At 37.2% G+C, this 22,325-nt stretch overlaps 2 protein-coding genes and 1 pseudogene across 6 annotated transcripts; 2 read left to right on the top strand and 1 right to left on the bottom strand.

Moving 5' to 3' along the window:
- The first annotated feature begins 4,678 nt into the window (after positions 1-4,678).
- LOC117629654 (putative disease resistance protein At3g14460) lies at positions 4,679-10,274 on the top strand. 5 transcript variants are annotated; one of them, XR_004586137.1, is made up of 5 exons: positions 4,679-5,158; positions 5,657-8,774; positions 9,473-9,487; positions 9,610-9,743; positions 9,828-10,274. XR_004586137.1 is itself a non-coding variant. In XM_034362222.1 (3 exons), the coding sequence occupies exons 1-2, from the start codon at positions 4,841-4,843 to the stop codon at positions 8,735-8,737; spliced, it is 3,399 nt and encodes a 1,132-aa protein (XP_034218113.1). In that variant the 5' UTR covers positions 4,679-4,840; the 3' UTR covers positions 8,738-8,774; positions 9,435-9,454. The 5 variants fall into 5 exon arrangements, 2 of the variants coding, with proteins under 2 accessions (XP_034218113.1, XP_034218112.1); XR_004586138.1 differs by lacking the exon at positions 9,473-9,487 and having other exon boundaries at positions 9,863-10,274; XR_004586136.1 differs by lacking the exon at positions 9,473-9,487.
- On the bottom strand, positions 5,047-12,072 carry LOC117629655 (annotated as a pseudogene).
- Positions 12,073-16,080: 4,008 nt separating this feature from the next.
- On the top strand, positions 16,081-19,464 carry LOC117630255 (putative disease resistance RPP13-like protein 1). Its single transcript, XM_034363000.1, has 2 exons — positions 16,081-17,936; positions 18,144-19,464. Exons 1-2 carry the CDS (start codon positions 16,189-16,191, stop codon positions 19,462-19,464), a joined length of 3,069 nt encoding a protein of 1,022 aa, XP_034218891.1. The 5' UTR covers positions 16,081-16,188.
- Positions 19,465-22,325: the final 2,861 nt, after the last annotated feature.

Raw genomic sequence — 22,325 nt, 5'->3', positions numbered from 1 at the left:
ATTTTTTAAACCTAACTAATTCCAATGTCATTTCCTAACGTTCACTCGCACTTATGGCATGTTTATTTATAGGGATTATGTTGGGATGATTATTGGAATTATTCATATTTCTAACTATTTATGTCATGTTTACTTATTAGGAATGTGTATGAAAAGAAAAAGAATTACTTCAGTTCATGAATTTCTCACATGTTTACAAATACATAATGAATCCAAAAATAAAAAAAGTTAGTCCCACCTTAATTTCATAATCCAATACCCTCAAAACAAGGGACTAAATCAACTACATTTTTCTCTCCTATATTGCCTTCCAAAACTTGGTTTAGCTTCCAATTAATGAGAGTTAATAAGTATAAATAATGGGAATCAACCATCCCTACTATGATTTTGTAGGGGCTTTTTTTTTTTCCGGCAGCTACAAATGGGCTGGGCTGCCGTAAGGAGTGAACTAAAGAAATCGTCCCCTGTGCCTGAGTTCAGAAATCAAGCCCTAAGAATGCTTCGAAAGGACAGAGAAGCCCTAGGAAACACCTTGGTTACCTTCACCAACGAAAATGACAACGGCTTACAGATAAATTTTCTAGCTTGGCATGAGAGGCTTGTGGCATGGAAGCAAAATTAACATGAGTTTTAGCACTGAAGAGAAAATTAAGTGTTCCTAGGGGAAAGATGAGGTATTAAGGTAGGAGAGATAGGATTTTGCAGAGAGGTTTGGTTGGGCATGAGGAAAAAGAGAGAAAATGGTGGCTTAAGTGTTTTACTAGCAGCTTGACAGAAACTTTGTCAAGTGTTAGAACAACTTGCCAACATGGAAAACTAAGGGAAAAGGATGGGCTGAGCACGAAATTGCTGGGTTTTGGGAGTAAGAGAGGAAGCTTGCTCTCTGATGTGGTTGTTTTAGCTAATGATGAAGTAGTAGGGTGCTAGGTAGTTTCCGGCAGCTCGACAAAAACTCTGTCAAGCTTTGGAAAAGTTTACAAAAGGGAAAATGGGAAGAGATGGAAGGATGAGCTCGAAATTGCATATGTTTCGGAGGTGAGAGATAAAGCTTGCTCTCCAAATGTGTGTTGTGACGATGGGTAGGAAATGCCTCTTTTTATAGGCGCTGGAAGCTATAATTTTCCAAGAAACCCTAATGGTTTCTATCTAATTTGGCTAAGTCTTTCCCTTCATTTCTCCCCTCATCCCTTCAATCATCCTATTTTGGTAAAATTTCCTCTGCCCATTTGCACAAAATCAGGGATTTTTGGGAGCTCAAGGCCCCTTTCCCGCAGCTGCCTCAGTGGAGAATCCCCATTTTCAACCATCTTTCTTCCTTCTTTTCTCCCCTCTTCCAAGGCTAGGTATGATGAACGGAAAGAAATGGGTATGTACACTAGTTTGAAAGATGTTTTGCTCAAGTATCCCTTGATTTTTTGGATGTTTTTTCTTGAAACTTGTTCCCTCCCATGTGCTAGAGCTTCCCAGCAGCTTACACACATAGATATTTTGGCTTTCATCGTGGCTTTTGTTTTCAGCTAGGTGCTGGAGATTTTGCAGATATTTTCTTGAGTTGCTTGGGCCTTTTAGGACAATAAGTTGGTTTATCAAGTGAATGGGCTAACTTCATCAATTGTTGGGCTATTTTGGTTGAGTTAATGGACTATCTTGGTTGAAGTAATGAGTTATTTTGGTTGAAGTAATGGGCTATTTTTCTCTCTTTATGCTCACCCACATATTTAGGCATAAGAAATGGGCTTGAGTTCCGAGGCTCCCAAGCAACCCCAGGACTTCCATTTCTCGGCCCATCAATGGGCCTCATTGCAACTTATTACCATCCATACCACAACCCACTTAAGCAAGCCCCGGGCATCTTGCATGGCTTAGGCCCACTTAAGCTTGTAGTGTGACATGTTGCTTATTTGCTTGGCGTGGCATGTGTGCAAGTGCATATGACGAACTTTGGCGTGCCCAAATCGGGTTTATTCTCTGTAGGGTATCGCATTGGGCCAATAATTTATTTGGGCTGAACCGTGGAATTTTTGGGCCTCAATAGATTCCATGCGGTGAGTAAACAATTCCTTATTTTTCCTATTCCTAATTCCTAAGTTCGTCAATTCCCCACTTTCGCGATTCTCGTTAAGTGCACATAACATTCTAACGTATTAGAATTATTCCGATACCTAATTTCTCATGCGCTCCACGTCACGATATGTGGAGCACATGAGAGTAGTAGTTGATTATGAAAAATCATGACTTTTTTGATTCATGAATTTATTATTATTTTGGTCGAAAAGGTGAAATGATCATTGAATCAGAATCCAAACACAGACCACCATGCAAAAGAAGGCAAAAGCCCAACCCCACACATACTGAGAAAGGAAAAACAACACAAGACTCAAGAGAGACCAACATGAAGCTTATCCCCACTCAGACTGAGACCTCACAAAGATTAACTAGGAGGGCACGACAGCCCATCCGACACAATTGATTGAGAGTAGTATAGCTGATCAAATTCCACTTCATTCTCTTCCATATTCATAACGATTCATCATTGCCTCAATTCTAAATAGGTAAACATGCCATTAGTTACATTGTAGAAGTTTTGACTGAAGTGATGTTAAAAGAAATGTATAAAGATGTCAGACATCATGTTTGAGGTTTTAGCTCATTTTCAACCTAAATCCTGAATTTTGAAAGTTAAGCATATGCTACTTTGAGGACCAACCAATTAACAAAGCTAACAATATTACCAACTAGATCTTGGTCTAATACTACCTATCTTTGCATTTAATTTACTTCCCTTGAGCGACCCCATCACCACATCATCACCTTTCCTTCACCCATTCCCCTTGTTGTCGCACTAGTTTCACCAAGTTCCTCAAGATATCCATCACGCGCAACTCATTTCCTAGGTTCAACCTCTTCCTGCTCATTCTATGGTAACATGGGCTAAAACTGGTTGTTAAGCCCAATCTTCAGTATGCTAATCATGCCTCCCTTTCGGATTCTACTTACTTTAGGCCGAATATAAATGTGAAAGAAAGACTTTAGGCCCAATTTGTCTTAAATGTTATAGATATTGAAGCCCAACAAAAAAAGAAGAAGAAGTAAACTGAAAAAATTGGAAAACCAAATTGTTCCTTGGCAGTTCGGTTTGGTTCGATTTTTCTCCAATTTTGACTAAAAACCCAATTGGATGAATAGTACTGATTTCGATTTTAGGTAAAAACAAGACTGAACCAAATCCTGTCCACCCCTACATATAGGCGTTAAAGCTTATCATGTGTTATTATCCTCTATTTATCATTTGCTTAATTCTTTGCAACACTTGCTTAATTCTTTGTAAATCACCTCTCATTATCTGATAATGTTATATCTCTAACCGTTTTCTCTGCACTTGTGATCTAATGTAACTCACGTTAATTATGAATAATATAATAACACAACCACTACATATTCTTGTGGCCTTCAGCTTATCTTTCACTTTCTAGGTTCTGAAAATTTCTTGGTCTGAATTACGGTTGTAAGAGTGCTGTTTTCTTTTTATTTTGTAATTTGGGTTGTTGAAGGAGCAAAAGTTTGTATGCTTTGGCAGATTTTGGACAGGAGATGATCACACGTAGGAAAACATGGGCTTATATGGTTACATTTACTTTTTATGGTAAAGTAATCACACGTACTAGATAAAGTCCTTCTTATAAAGTCCCTATTTTTACTTTTAGTGTTAGAAAAGTTTATACATAATGGATAAACTTGACCCTTTCATGACACTAGGAAGGGATGTTAACAACGAAGCAGATTTGCCATATATTGGATATCATAACAATCAGTTCCGATCTCTTGGACCACAAGAGTTTAAGAGATTGTGGTCACCCACCGTTGGATATTAATCCAATGGTTCAAAAAATTTTTTTAAAAGGAGTGCAAGAGTGAGTGAACAGTTGAATTTACATCCAACGGAGAGTAACCACAAATCTCTTGGACCCCTGTAGTCCAAGAGATCAGGACTGTCTTAACAATATATAATTATTGTTATGATATCCAACTCAACTGATTAATTTTTAATATTTCTTTGTCTTTCCATTTTGTAGAAAAATAAAATGACGCACTGGTGGTGGAGTCTATTATAAAACTTAAAAAACTTACATGTAATGGGAATAACATTGTTTTGTTATTTCAAATCAATAACACAATGATATGTGAAAAAATTATCTTACATATCATTGCATTATTAATTAAGAACAATAAAAAGTATTATCTTCGTTACATGAGAGTAACAGAGATGTATGAAATGAAGCATGAATTACATGATTGAGGACAGAGTGTAAAAATAATGAAAGTGGAATCTTTTTGAAAATATCTGATTTTTAATCTGAAAGGGTTCTTTCAGTGCTACATTGTTTATAAGTTTCCTGCGTCAGCTTTGTCAAAAAGTGAAGCAGAGAAAAAATAGGAAGAAGGAATTTGCGGTCCCACTAACATTGTTGTTATATGGTTTCCCATCTTCATAATAAATTAATAATTGACAGGGGGAGAAAATGGGAAACCAAATGGCCCTTTTGCTTTCTTTCTCCAATATATTTTTGAAAGCATCTGCTTTTATCAAAAGCAAAAGGAAAGTGAAAAAAGATAATGACATTACATATATAGTCCAGATTCCTGTATAAATAGCTTAACTTGACTTTCACTTTCAACGATTTATGAGTCGTCCATTGTTATTTATCTCAGCTTCATCAAAATATATGCTCATATCAACTTGTTATTCTAAGCTTTAGTTATTCTACTAACTCCTGTTCACAGAATAATACCTTCTCTCTCTCAACTCTGAATTCCATATTGAAAAGAAGAAGTCAACAACATGGAGATTGTGGCGGGAGCTTTTGCAGAGGCTTTGCTAGAGGAAGTGTTCGAGAAGATGCTTTCGAAGGAGGTGCTTGATTTCATCCAGGGAAGGAAACTCACTGAGGGTTTGCTGAAGAAGTTGAAGATCACTTTGTTGTCTGTGAATGCTGTTCTTGATGATGCTGAGGAGAAGCAAATAAGTAACCAAGATGTGAAGCAATGGCTCGAAGAGCTTAAGGAGGCAGTCTATGATGCTGAGGATCTGTTGAACGAGATTAAGACAGAAGCCTTGAGGTGCAAGGTGGAGGCTGAATCTGGAAGCAGCACTAGTAAGGTACAGATTATGGGGATTTTAAGAAAAATGTTATTTAAAGTTTTTATTGACTATATACCACTATATACATATACTTTTTTTTAATTTGCATGAACTTTTATTTCTTTTATTTTCAATTATTTGCATTTGAATATACTTTTTTTTTATATAATCCATTAAGTAGTTGTGTTTTGAAATTTTTTTCTTAAATAAGGGCCTTTTGTTTTATATATAAAGATTTCTGTATACTAGGGAATGAATATGTTCCTAGGACATTTATGTGTATCTCTATTCCAAAATGAAAAGAAATTAACTTCAATTAAATATTTAATTAGCTTTAAAATTATTAATTTATTGTTGGTGAACTAACGCGGCTTTTGTCCTCGTTAGTTTTGCTTTTAGCATATTAGTTTGTTGCCTTCTTGGGATTGGTATTTTAGATGTCTTGTTGATGTATTTGATTGTACTGTTGAAATTTATCTAATGAAATTTCTATTTGATAAAATTAAAAAAAAACAGATGTTCCGAAAACTCAACAAAAAGCTCTTCTCAACATGGTTTTATGCCATTGACAAAGCAATTGACTCCAAGATAGAAGAAATCATTGAGAGACTGGACTTCATTGAAAAGAAAAAAGATGTTCTTAATTTGAAAGCAGGAGCAAGACGAAGAGCATCACAAACAATACCTTCAACTTCTTTGGTTGAGGACTTTACTCCATATGGAAGGAATGAGGACAAAGAAACTATCATCAAATTATTATTAGATGATATGACTGAAAATAAAATAAGTGTGGTTCCCATTGTGGGCATGGGAGGGATCGGCAAGACCACTCTTGCTCAGCTCGTATACAACAACGTTAGAGTAAAGCAGCATTTTGAACTCCAAGCGTGGGTTTGTGTTTCAGAAGAGTTTGATGTTGTTAGATTGACACAAACAATTTATGGCTCAATCACGTCAGGAGCTTGTGATCTCATGGACTTAAATATGCTTCAGGTTAAGCTCAAGGAAGCTTTGACAGGGAAGAAGTTTCTCCTTGTTCTCGATGATGTCTGGAATGATGAATATTTCAATTGGGATGTCTTGAGGCGTCCATTTGAGTCTGGAGATCATGGAAGTAAAATCATTGTAACGACGCGCAATGCAAGCGTTGCGTCTGTAATGGGTACTCTTCCAACTCACCATCTGAGGCAAATATCCGAAGAAGATTGTTGGTTGTTATTTGCAAGACATGCCTTCAAAAGTAGAAGAGTTGGTGGAAATCCAAATCTTGAAGTGATTGGAAGACAGATTATTAGAAAGTGTAAAGGCCTTCCTTTAGCTGCAAAATCACTTGGAGGTCTCTTAAGCTCTGAATCAAACATAGAGGAATGGGAAAATATACTGAAGAACGATATTTGGCAGTTGTCAGATAAGGATAGCAACATTCTGCCTGCTTTATGGTTGAGCTACCATTATCTGCCTCGGCATCTTAAGCGTTGCTTTGCCTATTGTTCGATATTTCCCAAAGATTATGTTTTCACAAAATCGAATCTGGTTTTTCTTTGGATGGCTGAAGGTCTCTTACAATCCAAAAACAAGAAAACAATGGAAGAAGTTGGAGAGGACTACTTCGATGATTTACTCTCAAGGTCATTTTTTCAACATTCACAAGGCGAATTTGATCACCAACCAGTTTTCACTATGCATGACCTTATCAATGACTTAGCGAAGTTCGTATGTGGAGATTTTTGTGTGAGGTTGGAGGACAATGACTCATTGGACATTCAGTGTAAGACTCGTCATTTTTCGTATATGAAAACATATGGTGATGGTTTTGAGAAATTTGAGGCTTTATATGAGGCGAAGAATTTGCGCACCTTCCTACCATTATCACTAAGGTGTCCAATTGTCGCACAGTTTTATATGTCGGACAAGATACTGCATGATTTAATTCCAACACTACAATGTTTAAGAGTGCTAAATTTATCAGGCTACAACATTAGGAATTTGCCTAATTCAATTAGTAACCTGAAACATCTTAGGCACTTGGACTTGTCTTACACTTTGATAGGCAAGTTACCTGATACAACATGTACTTTGTATAATTTGCAAACTTTGTTGTTGTCGTACTGTCGAGGCCTTGTTGAGTTGCCAACCAACTTGGAAAGACTAATCAACTTGCGGCATCTTGATATCAGAGGAACAAAATTAGAAAAGATGCCACCAAAGATGGGCAAATTGCAGGATCTCCAAACATTGAGTGACTTTGTATTGGACCAAAATACTGCAGGGTATGATGACATTGTAGAGTTGAAGGAGCTTCAGTGTCTGCGTGGAACTCTTTGTATTTCAGGGCTTCATAACATTGTCCATGTCAGGGATGCTTTGGAGGCCAATATGAAGGAGAAGAAGTATCTAAATCAACTTGTTTTGAAATGGGGTGGCGATACTGAGGATTCGAAAAAAGATAGAGAAGTCCTCGACAACCTCCAACCTCATACGAACCTAAAAGAACTGACCATTGTTTCTTATGAGGGTACGAGATTTCCAGGTTGGTTAGTCGATCGTTCTTACTCAAACCTAGTTTGTCTTCGACTTTTGAACTGTAAAAATTGTTACTTCTTGCCACCTCTTGGGATGCTGCCCTCTCTCAGAGAGCTTGAAATTATTGGGTTAAATGGAGTCGTGTCCATAGGTGCTGAGTTCTTCGGTGATGATGGCAGTGAAATCCAGCAATTTCGATCTCTACAAGTTCTGATCTTCGAAAACATGCGAGATTGGCAAGAGTGGTCTTATGTTGGAGGTAATGAAGAAGGTGGAGCTTTTCCTGATCTTTGTGAGCTTCGTCTGCGGAATTGTCCTAAGCTAAGAGGGAGATTACCTTTGGACTACTTTCCAAAGCTTAAAAGGCTCGTGTTGTGTCGAACTAATATAGAATGTCTCACTCTTTCACAAGAATCTGAACGCCGCAAACTCCTATGCCTCGAGTACCTGTATATATATTGCCCAAGTTTTGTTTGTTTTCCCCATGGAGGGCTACATGCACCAAACTTGACGAATATAAATATCTGTCGCTGCAAGAAATTGAGGTCACTGCCAGAACATATGCACACCCTTCTCCCATCTCTTCAGTCCATGGACATAACAGAATGTCCAGAACTGGAATCTTTTCCAGACGGGGGATTGCCATCAAAGTTAAAATCACTGCGGATTGAGTCTTGCAGAAAACTGATTGCAAATCGTATGCAGTGGGCTCTTGGAAGACTCACCTCTCTCCGAGACTTGAGAGTTGATTTCAATGAATGTGGAGAAGTAGATTCATTTCCAGAGGAGGGGCTTCTGCCAACTACTCTCAGCTCTCTCTCCATCTCCACTCTTTTGAGTCTTAAGACCATGGATGGAAATGGGTTGACAAACCTCATCTGTCTTGAATATTTGGCAATTCGGAGATGCCCTGAGCTCCAGAGCTTGCCAGAGGAAGGGCTGCCCACTTCTCTTTCACTTCTAGAAATCTTTTATTGTCCTTTGCTAAAACAACGATGTCAGAGAGAAAAAGGCGAAGATTGGCCCAAGATTGCTCACATCCGTCACATAATGATCGATGGAGAACAGATATGATGTGCCATGTCTTGATCGATCCCAGTGGCGTTATCAGGTGCTTGTTCTGCAGTCTCTGCTCATAAGTTTAAAATGGCTAGTTCTCTGTTCTCTTGTGCTTTTTACTTGCCCCTGACCCCCCCAAAAAAAATGAAACAACTGGATACTACATTGCTATGCTTACCAAATTTCATGCCTATTTTGAGATATATGAACAAACTTTTCTTATTATTTATAACTTCTAATTTGCTGTTATTAATTCATAAGAGTGTGTGTCAATCAAGTAGTAGCTACTATTCAATTATCAATCCAACCTTGTTAATATTTAGATTCACATATCTTTAAGCAAGGAAAAAGTTCCAGCGGTGTTAGACCTACTATCAGTTTAAACATTTTAGTATCCTGATTTGACAGGAAATTTTATTTCTTTTGAGATACTTCTGTCGAATCTGGTGAATACTTCTGTCGAATATGATCAAAGGAAAACACATGAAACAAGTTACACCAACCTGGAAAGTGGTGTTGTCTCAAACACACAAATCTCTTTAAGATCTTGTATGTTCTAAAGCAAAGAAGATACACAAATTCATTGTGTTCACCTACTCTTTTCTGTGAATCAAAATAAAGAGGGACTCAAATTTCCTATTAGAGACCACAACATGTAACATACAAATAAACCCTTGAAGATTTATTGGAAAAGTTATCGTCTCGTTTTCAGCTATCAAGAATAATAACTATATGACTTCAATGTTGCAGGAAGCCAAACTGCAGGTAATGAAAGTCAATCTCTCGTGTCACATTGCTCAATTCTGACAATTTTCACGTTAATACGTTTAATCAAATATTCAGTGGCTAATGCTAACAAACTTTTAAATTGGGTTAAAATTCTGCAGATATTTATTTAGCTGAAGAACTGCAAAACTCATGTATGGCTATATCTATACCAGTGCAGCGATTATATCCCCTGCATAATCGATTCATTCTGATATAATGTAGTACCAAAAATCGAGTTTCTTAGTACATTCAGGTAAAGAAATCCACATCTCACACCTTTGTAAAAATGATTTTGTACATATTATACCAGCTTGATCAATATAATTTAAAATAACAGGGTTTTTGGGATATTTGCAATTTTGGCCAAGCCAGAAGCCGCTTCTCTGTAGGTTGTTCCTCATCCTCCTTTAGATTGCTGACGGAATATGGCAGTTCTATCTGGACGTCTTCTGAAGAAATTAGTTTGTAAATTGTAATATTTCAGTTCTATCTGGACGCCTAGGATATAATCTGTCAGATTGTGACAAGTGTAATCATCTCATACGATGATATATAGGATCAATGGTTAGGATTAAATCCCTGTGTAAATCAGTTAGAGAAGAATCTCTCTTCTCTCTCCTCTAACGGATATATTGGTATAGTGAAAATGGAAGCAAAACAGCTCCTTCAGCAATATTGCAGCTCAATAATCTCTCCTTTCTTTCCAAAACTCTCAAATCCCCAGAAAACTAGAACACTAAAACTATGAACCCTAATAATCTGTCATCTGTGCATGCTTAGTTGGTACATGTAAATTCTGGTCCTGCCTGATTTAAGCTCTCGTTACTCTAAATTTTGGTGGTTCACTTCAGTTTGAATTAGTCTTTTGAACTGTGGTATGGCAAGTGACTTTTGTGTAGCATGTGAATCTTATTCTAGAATGAAGCAATAATTGTGCGGTACATAATTCCAAGTTTGAGTAATAGTTGCAGGAAATATTATTTGTACTAACAATTCATCTTCCCAGTCATATTCAAGCTGCTAAAATGAGCTCAGCATGTCAATTTCTCTTGGATCTAAACAAAGACATTCGACTTCTGGGGAAGTTATAAGACTAAAAAGGTTATGAAGTAATGCACATTACTTATAGGCATATCACTTTATGAAAGCTTATAGTAGCAATATATATGACGGTGAGAAAGTAGTTGTGGGTAGCTCTAAATTTGTACAAAACACAAATAAAAATGAAAAATGATATGAAATGACATATATATGTATGGAGACATGAATTTGTGATGGATGCAGACAGCACAGTGCACAATGGTGGAGCCATGAATTGCTGCTACAAGGGCCTGGAGCTACATAATGCAACCTTTTTTTTTTTTTTTCACTTGTACTAAGCTCTCTAGTTGTAAGTGAAAAATTTGTCTTGGCAATATCCTAACTTAAAACCTAGCAGCTTCTATATATAGAACACTTAGGCCCTGTTTGGTGGGCCAGATTGGATTGGATAGATTCAATTAAAGAATATGGATCCTAAACATTGTTTGGTGAGCTTCCACCACTATACAAATTACGATTCTAAAAAACTTCACAACAAAGTCTATCCTTTTTTTTTTACTTCCCTTTTCTGGTTTTATTAATTTTTTTTTTTTTCAATTGGATTGGATAGATTCAATTAAAGAATATGGATCCTAAACATTGTTTGGTGAGCTTCAAATATATCATGAACTGGATATAGGTATTGGACACCAATCCAGAATAAGAGCGGCTCGAGAACCCATCATTAGACATGGGTTTATAACGAAGTAGTCATCTCTTTTTCAACACAAAGTCGTCTTCTCTAGTTTGACTTACCAAGCCATTTGTATAAGTGGCAATTCAACAATTCAATTACTTCCACCACTATACAAATTACGATTCTAAAAAACTTCACAACAAAATCTATCCTTTTTTTTTTTTTACTTCCCTTTTCTGGTTTGATTTTTTTTTTTTTTCAATTAGGTTGTAGTTTAATTTGTTGGTGAAAATTAGTGTTTAAGGTTCTGAAATTAAAAACCCCACAAAAATTTGTTCAAAAGATATATGGGTAATAATTAATATTAACTAACCTGCATGTTATTGTACCTATTCAAGGTCTTGCTGCAAATGGAGCAAGCAAACTGCATCGGCCCAACAAGAATCTGAGCAGGTGTTGGTATCCAAAACCTACTCTCTGCATTAAAAGAGCACCCATGAAAGCTTTTTCCTCATGGCTACTCCTTCTTCCTTGAGATCCAAAACCTTCTTATTCTCATGATGAGTGTCTGATTGATCAGATCAGCTTCACTAGTACTATTAGGCAGTCCAATGCGCAAGGCCACTGCCCCATTTTCTCTTCTTTGACTCCAAAACCCTCTTTCTGCACCCCAACATCTTCTATTTTCACCGGCTTGGTGTCTGTAAACCGGCTTAAAAGAGGCAAGCATTGCATAGTAGTGCTATTCTCAGAGAAGCAAAAAGGAGATGATGATGAAGAAAATGAGGAAGGTGGCTTCAGCCATCAATGAAAGGAGGTACTTGAAAGCACAAATTTTGGCCTTCCACATGATCCATAAACCCATCTCTAGAGAGAGAGAGAGAGAGAGGGGGGTCCTTGATGAATTCTCTCCTCAGAGGATTTATCCAGACCTTTTGTGGGAAAGCTCCATTTGCAGGGAATTGATTTATGAAATGTGGTTTGGTTTGTCTTTTTTGGAACCTTTTCTTTCTCCTTTCTTTCTTTTCTACCTTTGGCCTTTGTTAGCTATGTACATGCATTTTCTTTTCTCCTGGTTTTTTCGGTTTAATTATCATATCATGGAATTTGACCTATGTGCACACATTTCTCATACTGTTAGTATAAAAATTGTATAGACATTTCCTAGACTCTAGCATAGATTGGGAATTAGTGTGTGAATATCTTTTATTGGAAAGTTTTGGCGCAACACATACAATCCCAGATTTTCGAAGTATGAATTGATCGATATGAGGAACTTGATTTCAGATAAATCATGACATAATCATGCATTCATTATATGATTCCTAGTTGGAATTATTTTCCCTTAAGCACTTTTATGTTAGTCCTATTTTTAATAGGATTAGATTTTATCTCTTGAGATTACTTTCCTAGTTGGACTCTATTTTGATTTAAGTTAAAATATTATCTTTTCCTATTATGACTTGCACATTGCTTTATTAAAATCATCTTTTCCTATTATGACTTTCACAAATATTTTAAACTTATGGGTCTTTTTTCTTTGTTAAGAAAGATGTTACAGGAAGTTTCCCCTTTCACCAAAATAAACAAAAAATATATACGTAATGTATTTATCAAGTTTAAAAATAATATTGAAACTTCCTTCTTCTTCTTTTTTCTCCCCCTTCTTTGATTCGAAAATATAGAAAGTTGTTCAATATATCTCATACGACCTGTCATGCATACAAAATCAGGTAAGAATATGTCCTTGAAACTGAAAATATAAGCAGATATTTGAAGTTGATCTCCATGCAATCGAGTAAGTATGCTAGTCAACCTTTCTAGTTTCAAATTACGAAACTAATTAAATATCGGAAGTATTGGGAAACTAGTTTTCTAAAGTCCTATATATATAGGAGCATAGTGCAAACCCTTTATCACAACAGTTCTCTTACGTACAATTAACGTGTGCTAGCTCAACCTCAAATCTTCAAAGATGGTGGACTTTGCATTGCCTGAGGATCTGAAGATGAAAATAGTACAGTTAGTAGGTTCCAATGTGAAGCCGACGCTGGTTCGCAATTTGACGTTTTGTGAGCACAATTTTGGCAATCGTTTGATGCTAGTGCTACCTGAGTCTTTGTCTGGTGTGTCAATCAACCTTAAGAAAAGGCAGTCGCTTACTGTACGGATGATCGGACCCTCGCTTAATGTGTTTGATATGACTCTTAGTAGGAGTGCAGATGGTGGGCATGTTTTAAAAGATTGGAACACAGTGATGCAAACGGAGGATTTCGAGGAAGGTGGCACTGTGTATCTATGGTCCTTCAAAGGCCCTCACGACATTCTTTGGTTTGTTATGCATGCATAAAAGATCTACAATTAATTAGCTAGGGCTGATTATTATTTATTATTATTAGGGTTTTATATATTGCTTACCAGAGTTATGTGGGGGCTTTTTTTTCTTCTTCCTATTAAATAATCATCTTTTGTTAATGGTTACTCTTTGGTTCTTCAATATTTTGGTTCTTCAATATTAAGTGTTAGTACTGTTATCTAACTTTCTAATAAATTTCTATAAACTGTTACAATAAGTTTAGCTTCCATTCCAATAACCTTTTTTTTCAGTGTTGAAAGCACAGCATACACACCTCGATCACCATAAAAAATAAATAAATAAATTGATATAGATATCTTTCATGCATGAAGTTTGTTGAAACATATTAAGGGGAGGTGTCTTATTGTCTTCTTTTCTCTAATAAAGAAGCATCTCACTGTAAAATACGTATGGATGAAATAGCATCCAAGCGACCCAAGAACCCAAAAAAAAGAAAAGAAAAAAAAGAAGAAAATGCGCTATATTAACTAATTTCCATAACACTATTCTGGCTACACACATTATTGTTTTTTAAAGATTCCAATAGTTCTAAAACGTACTGCAGAAGCTTGCAGCAACCACCAAGTCTAAATTAAACTCGTGAATCATTCAACTTTAAATTTACCTGTAGGTGAGAGAGGTCTAATGTCTGTTCACACAATCACAGGTCACCAAACAATAGTTTGGGGTTCAAATTAATCATTGTACTGTATGATCAAAAGAAAGCACATGAAACAAGTTACACCAACCTGGAAAGCGGTGTTGTCTCGAGCACAGAAATCTCTTTAAGATCTTATATGTTCTAAAGCAAAGAAGATACACAAATTCATTGTGTTCATTTACTCTTTTCTGTGAATCAAAATATAGAGGGACTCAAATTTCCTATTAGAGTCGTCTCGTTTTCAGCTACCTAGAATTAGAAATTAGTTTGTAAATTGTAAAGCCAGAAGCCACTTCTCTGTAGGTTGTTCCTCATCCTCCTTTGGATTGACGGAATATGACAGTTTTATCTGGACGTCTTCTGAAGAAAAAGAAATTAGTTTGTAAATTGTAACATTCCAGAATTTCATAGTATTTAGTTACAAATTTTCTTTCACCTTTTAATGCGTTTTGTTTATAATCTGTTATCTTTGCTTGCTTAGTATGGACCCATGAATTTGTGATGGATGCATGGTGAAGCCATGAATTTCTACAACCTAGTCCTTGTAACTGCAATTTGTGATGGATGCATGGGGGCTAGAGTAACTGCAAAATATACGTCTTGGCAATTTTCTTACCCAAAACCTAGTCCTTGTAATCATTAGGATCGGTCGAGTCAAGTCTAAAGTGTTGTTCAAGTTCAAGGTTTGATGGTTGGAGTTTGGGGTTAAAGACAGAGCCTCAGTGAAATAAATAAGTCACATTTCACCACTAGGACTTTTTGCAATGAGCAGGGTGTGCCCCAAAGGTCTTCTGATATGGGGCTTGTCAAAGCAAAAAATTGCCCTTCAGCTAGATCTTTTCTTGTGTTTCAATCATTTGATGAGCTTTTTTCTTAGACGTATCAAATTGATGGATAAGCCTCGTCCACCTTCTGTCCACGAGTGGTTGATTGGAAAGCTATTGAAAAGTAATGCAGAACTGAGAAAGCATCTCAGGACTCTTTTCATACAAATATTATTATTTTATCTAACTCTAAACTTTTATTTGGGTGTTACATGTTAGTCATCAACAATTGTTTTGGTGTGATAGTTTCTTCATGGATGCGCCGTGGCCAGGAAATCAGTGGCTTCTGTCCCAATTTCTTGTAGTTCTGTAAGTTTCCTTTATTCTTTGAAGTTTCCTTCAAATGTATATAAAATAAAGAAGAAGAAAATTTACTGTTTTTGGTGAACTACATATACGTTTTACTTGATTTGTAGATAGTTGATATTATTTAGCTATCAAGGGCACTACTTGCAATATTCTGTTAATTGGCATATGACTTTGGTGCCACTAGTTCATTTTCTTTTGTTGTTGTGCCTCTAATTCAATGGACAGCGACTGATAAGGTAATAATTAATGCAGGGGAAACTTGTTCATACCACAAGATGTTTGATTTTCCATTTTCTTTTTCCTCACCGTCAGGGTCTTTGATAGCTATTCCCTGTGTAAAATTTCCCATCTGCTTCATCAAAAGTCCATGCAAGGAAAATATGAAAATCCTGCATGAGAATGACAACTACTTATATTCATTATATTACTGACATAAGCATATGAAATTGAACAATTCGGCAACTAACCATAATATACCTTGCATTTTATTACAGTAAGATGACAAGTACTAAAACCACGTTGTTGTTACGTGCACTCAATTGTTTCCTCTTCTTTCATTTTCCTAGCAGCTTCTATTGAAATTGAAGGTTGGATTTTGTCTTTCATGCTCAGCCAGTTTTATTATTCAAGGCCATCATATTTGTTTTTTCTTCTATTTCTTAGTACATTCTCCCCAACTCTCAAATCCATTTGTAAAGAAGAAATACTGGCTTCGGAGCTGATTAGTGGACCTTTTCTAAGAGCATAACATAACTAATAAAAAGCTTTCAAGGGCCAGGGGATTAAGTACCTTTCTGCTCATCTTTCCGCTTCCAGTCTAATTAAGAAATCATGGTTCCAGAAGTAGTGGCTGGAGCGTTTCTATCCTCTTTTCTCTCTGTTCTGTTTCATAGGATGTCTTCCCGTCAGGTTCTTGACTTCATTAGGGGACGGAAAAAAACCAACAAGCTGCTTGGGATGTTGAAAATAAAGCTGAGATCAGTTAATGCATTGCTAGATGATGCAGAGGAGAAGCAAATCAGAAACACAGCAGTGGGAGAGTGGCTTGACGAGCTCAAAGATGCTGTCTATGAGGTAGATGACCTGCTGGACGAGATCAACATTAAAGCTCTGCGATGCAATCTGGAAGCTAAATCCGGAAGCAGCAGCACAAGTAAGATTACAATCCTAAATTCCACTTCCTTTGATGAGATTGAAAATGCTATCGGACCCAGGATAGGGGAGATTCTTGACAGATTAGAACTTATTCTAAAAGAGAGAGTTGTGCTGTGCATTAAAACAAGTGTTAAAGGTAGACAACAAGCCACATTACCTACAACATCTTTGGTAGAAGACAACAGTGTGTATGGAAGGGATAAGGACAAAGATACTATTATCGAATTATTGCTATCGAATGATGGAGAGAATAAAAAGATAAGTATTATTCCTATTGTGGGCATGGGTGGGATTGGAAAGACCACCCTTGCTCAACTGGTATACAAAGATCTTAGAGTGAAGCAACATTTTGACCTCCAAGTATGGGTTTGTGTTTCAGAAGAGTTTGATGTTGTTCGAATAACGCAGATAATTTATGGGGCAGTTAGTTCACAAACTTGTGACATGACAGACCTCAACCTACTTCAAGTTAAACTCCAAGAGGCTTTGACAGGGAAGAAGTTTCTCTTTGTTTGTGATGATGTTTGGAATGAGAATTATATCCAGTGGGATTTGTTAAGGCGTCCCTTTGAGTCTGGAGCACATGGAAGTAAGATCATCGTCACAACTCGCAATGAAGGTGTTGCATCTATTATGGGTACTCTTCCAACTCACCATCTCATGGAAATATCTGACGATAATTGTTGGTTATTATTTGCAAAACATGCCTTCAAAATTGAAGGTCTTAATGAAAATTCAAAACTGGAAGTGATTGGAAGAGAAATTGTTAAGAAGTGTAAAGGCCTTCCTTTAGCCGCAAAAGCACTTGGGGGTCTCTTACGCTCCAAGGCAAATGAGGATGAATGGAAAAATATATTGAAAAGTGACATATGGGAGTTGTTAGACAAGGACGTTAACATTCTTCCAGCTCTATGGTTGAGCTATCATTATCTACCTCCGCATCTTAAGCGTTGCTTTGCTTATTGTTCCTTATTTCCGAAAGATCACAACTTTAAAAAATCGAAATTGGTTATGTTGTGGATGGCTGAAGATCTCTTACAACCTCGAAAAAAGAAAATGGCGGAAGAAGTTGGAGAGGAGTACTTTGATGATCTCGTCTCACGGTCATTTTTTCAACAGTCATCAAGTGTTCAATCGTTTTTTACCATGCATGACCTTATCAATGATCTAGCAAAGTTTGTGTCGGGAAAATTCTGTGTTAGGTTGGAGGACAGTGACTCACTCAATACCGCGATTAAAACCCGTCATCTTTCATTTATGAAAAAAACAGATTGTCATGCCTACGAGAAATTTGACGATTTGAAGTATTTGCACACCTTCCTACCATTATCATTGCTACCTATATGGGCAGGAAAATTTCGAATGCTGGACCTACATCATCTATTGCATACATTACAATATGTAAGAGTTCTCAACTTATCAAGGTATGATATTAGGGAACTACCTGATTCCATTAGCAACTTGATACATCTACGGTATTTGGATATGTCGTATACTTTGATTCAAAAGTTACCAGATTCTGTGTGCATTTTGTATAATTTACAGACGTTATTGTTATCATGGTGTCTTGCTCTTGCTGAGTTGCCAACTGACTTGGGAAAACTAATAAACCTTCGTCATCTTGATATAAGAGGTACAAAGTTAGAAAAGATGCCACCAAAGATGGGCGAACTGAAAGATCTCCAAACGTTAAGTGACTTTGTCTTGGACAAAGATCATGGCGATGACATCACTGAGCTAAAGGAATTTCAACATTTGCATGGAACACTTCGTATTGCTGGCCTTCAGAATATTGTTCATGCCGAGGATGCTTTAAAGTCCAATATGAGGGAGAAGGAGCATTTGAATGAACTAATATTGCAATGGGGATGCAATAGTAACGATTCAGAAAAAGATAGGCAGGTGCTCAACAACCTCCAGTCCCATACAAACCTAAAAGAACTCACAATTTGTTCTTATGGGAGCACCAGCTTTTCGAGGTGGCTAGTACATTGTTCCTCTAATCTTGTTTGTCTTCGACTCAAGCGATGTGAAAATATTTTACTCCTGCCACCATTGGGACAGCTACCCTTACTCAAAGAGCTTGAAATTGATGGGTTAAATGGAGTGGTGTCGATTGACAATGAGTTTTATGCTGATGATACTTGTGCAATTAAGCCATCATTTCAATGTCTTCAAATGTTGAAAATAAAAAATATGTTGGAATGGGAAAAGTGGTCTTATGAAGGTGGAGGTTTTCCTAATCTTCGTGAGCTTCGTCTGCTGAAGTGTCCCAAGCTAACCGGTATATTAACGTTAGACTACTTCCCAAGGCTTAATATGCTCAAGTTATGTGGAGCCGGTCTAGAATCCGTCACTAATATTTCACAGGAGCTCATCTTGACAGACTTAACAGAGATATATATCGATGAATGTAAGAAATTGAGGTCATTGCCAGAGCAGATGCAGGCCCTTCTCCCATCTCTCCAGTCTATGTCCATAGAGAACTGCCCAGAAATGCACTCATTTTTTGAAGGTGGATTACCTTCAAAGTTAAAATCTGTTTCCATCCGTTCTTGCAAAAAGCTCATTGCAAACCGTGTGCAGTGGAGTCTACCAAGACTCACCTCTCTCAGACACTTGACAGTCAGCTTCGAAGAATGCGAAGCAGTAGATTCATTTCCGGAAGAAGGGCTGCTGCCTTTCAGTCTTACTTCTCTATGGATCTCCAGTCTTTTGAATCTTAGGACCATTGAAGGCGAGTTGACACACCTGACCTCTCTTCAAGAGTTGACAATACAGATGTGCCCTGAGCTGCAGTGCTTGCCAGATGAAGGGCTACAGACTTCTCTCTCTCATCTACAAATCTCGGAATGTCCTTTGTTAAAGCAACGGTGCCAACGAGAGACAGGGGAAGACTGGCCCAAGATTGCTCACATCAACAACATAGAGATCGATGGGAAACAAATATGATTTTGCAATGTCTTGATGCACGGGTTCTTCTAGTTCTCCTAATGGTAATTATTCAATTCTCTCTGGGGTTCTTCTAGTTCTGCAGTCTGTACTTCTAAGTTTAATTTCAGTAGTGAATATAGTGGTGTTTACTTCTTTGTCACTGTGAAACATATTGATACTCTATATTTTCTTAAGCCAATTTCCTCCCATCTACTTTTTATAATATTCCTGCCATTGATTTTCTGTTTTATTAACGTTTGCATGGTAATGCTCAATACATGCATCCCGGCATATTGGTCACTGAGTTTAAATCTAGCATGTGTATGTCATAAGTCATTTAGTTTTTACAGATTGCTATCCAAGTTGGGGGCATTTAATCATCACAAGAGAGCAATTCAAAAATTCTAATTGCAAATGACTCCAAACATTGGATGTCTTACTATCAGTGTCTTCAAAACGTTCAATTCTAAACGTTTAAATACCTCATAATGATGTTTGTTCTTCTTTATGAAAATATGAGACCTGTTTAAATACCTCATAATGATTAATGAGCTAATTTAAGTTCCTGATCCGAAATTGTCAATGTTGCCTTTTTGGCATATCTGAATCTATTGTGGAAAGCTGCAATTGTAAGCTCCTTGCATTGATGCTGAAAAGATTGTGGATTTCGAAATAAATTTTCTGTTCTTTATATGATGAAGAAGGAGCCTTTGAATGGACTAATTTTGCAATGGGGATGCAATAGTAAAGACTCATTTGACCCTAATTGAGTGATCAAATGGTATCGGATTCATGTGATTTCATTTTGCAGAGCTGATTTTTGAATGAATATCTATAAAATAGATGGCTTGTGTTAGTGAAATACAATACTGAGTGGGCCCTATAAAAGTGTCCCTCAAATAAGTTATTTAAGGGATCCATCAACTGAAGCTATATATATTAACAAATTTTTCATTAACGGTCCAAACCATATATATATATATATATATATACATATATATATCAGTCCCCTACTATTGGGGGATCCCTCAAATAATTTTATTTGAAGGACGCCCTTTAGGGTACCATACAATTTTTTTTCCCAATAATCCAAACAATCTATTTTTTAGGTATTCATTCATAGATCATCCTTACAAAAAATTAGACAAATCGAACGCCGTTTCGACATCCAATTGTGTCTTACAAAATCAATGAACACGGTACTTCAAGAAAGTACTAAAATTTCAATAACTCAATTGAGTGATCAAATGATATCGGATTCAAGTGATTTTTTGTAGAGATGATCTTTGAATTAGTATCTACAAAATAAACGGTTTGGATTAGTGAAATACAATCCGGAGTAGGGCCTACAAGGGGTATCCCTCAATGGAAGCTCTCTGTATATATATACACTTTAATGGACTAACAATATTTTACACCATCGTGGTTTAGGTGCCATATCGAAATGAGCCATGAGGTTTCAATTTCATCAATTTGATACCCAATGTGACAGGACCCGACCCAATTTTCGCTTTGAAAACCGAGCCGACTCCTGTGCGTGTCCGACACCTGGTGAATGTCGGGCACAAATTACCTTTTTACCCTTTCTTTAATTGAATTCTCTTCCGACTTCTGCCGAAAATTCGGCAGAGTCTCCCCCGTAATTTGACCATACCCAAAGTCTTCCACCTGTCAAAAAGTCTCAAAACAACCTACCAACAGCCAGACTAAACCAACAACCACATTCCAACCTCAGTTCCTTAAGTTCAACAGGATATCAGAGCATTTCTAAACAAATTTACAGAATTTACAAAGAGTTACAACAAAATCCTACACTTGGTGGTGGGGCGGAAGCTAAGCTGATGGCCCGGGCGGTTTCCTTCGTTCTTCTAAGGCCTGGGGGCGAAAAACAAGTTAAAAGTGTGAGTGGACAAAAATACTGCTTATGAAAACATTTGAGAACATAATAACCCCCGTTTGAAAAACATAGGGATATAAAATTATAATCTGCTCATAATCAACTCGAGACATTTCAATAAACGTAAATAAACATATTTATATAAATGCTAACATGATATACACAGTATATTCGAGTAACATATACGGAGTATCAAAATATTGATAGAAATGCATGAAATCGTAACTGCATTAAAAACTTAAAAATCCTTTAAAACTGCCACCTAACTGTACCCCTGATAATCGTCAATTCCCTGGCAGGTCTCGGGCGCCACGCAGTCCACCCGAGCCGCAAACTGGCGAAATCAGGGGACTATGATTAGCCTGATCCGCCGGCAGGTCCTCGGTGACACCAAGTCACTCAAGTCGCTCAGGCAGGATGCAGGGGACCGTAGTCAGCCTGATCCGCAATCCTGGCAGGTCTCGGGGACACAGAGTCAGCCGAGCCGCAATCCCGGCAGGTCTCGGGACACCAAGTCTGCCGAGCCGCAAATCCTGGCACTCACGGTCCGAGCGTCCCCGGAACACGTGAGGCAAGTCGAGTGCACTGACTAACTGAAATCAGACCGGATGTCCGTCGACATCGGTCCAACTCTGGGTAATCACCAACTGTAGGGCGGGTACATGGTGGTCTAAAATAACTGTTTCTGATAAAATCTGCTATCCTTTGAATTCTGCTAACTCTGGGCTAAGCTATTGTTTTAGCTCAAAAATCTCAATTCTGTTGCTTAGCTAATTTTCATAAAAATACGAGCATTTGCATAATAAAGTTTATACTAAATCACTTATTCAAGATCAAATATGAAATATAATTATAAAATCCTTTTAAGAAAGAAAAGTCCACTCACTGCTGGTCCGAGCTAGCTGGACCTCTCAAAGGTCCCTCCTGTGGATTAGCTGGACTCCTGGTGCCTGCTTATCCAAGAATAATTAATTAAACAACT

The sequence above is a fragment of the Prunus dulcis genome, chromosome 6 (assembly GCF_902201215.1).
Source record: "Prunus dulcis chromosome 6, ALMONDv2, whole genome shotgun sequence".
NCBI classification, from domain to species: Eukaryota; Viridiplantae; Streptophyta; class Magnoliopsida; order Rosales; family Rosaceae; genus Prunus; species Prunus dulcis.
Note: the sequence above shows the minus strand (reverse complement) of the source record. Positions and strands in the feature narration are given on the sequence as shown.

Coding starts and splice junctions, on each gene's coding strand:
- LOC117629654 (XM_034362222.1), top strand. CDS start 4,841: ATGGAGATTGTGGCGGGAGCTTTTGCAGAGGCTTTGCTAGAGGAAGTG. Junction 5,159..5,656: donor CTGGAAGCAGCACTAGTAAG/GTACAGATTATG, acceptor AAAAAAAAACAG/ATGTTCCGAAAACTCAACAA.
- LOC117630255 (XM_034363000.1), top strand. CDS start 16,189: ATGGTTCCAGAAGTAGTGGCTGGAGCGTTTCTATCCTCTTTTCTCTCT. Junction 17,937..18,143: donor AGAGTTCTCAACTTATCAAG/GTATGATATTAG, acceptor TCTTGATATAAG/AGGTACAAAGTTAGAAAAGA.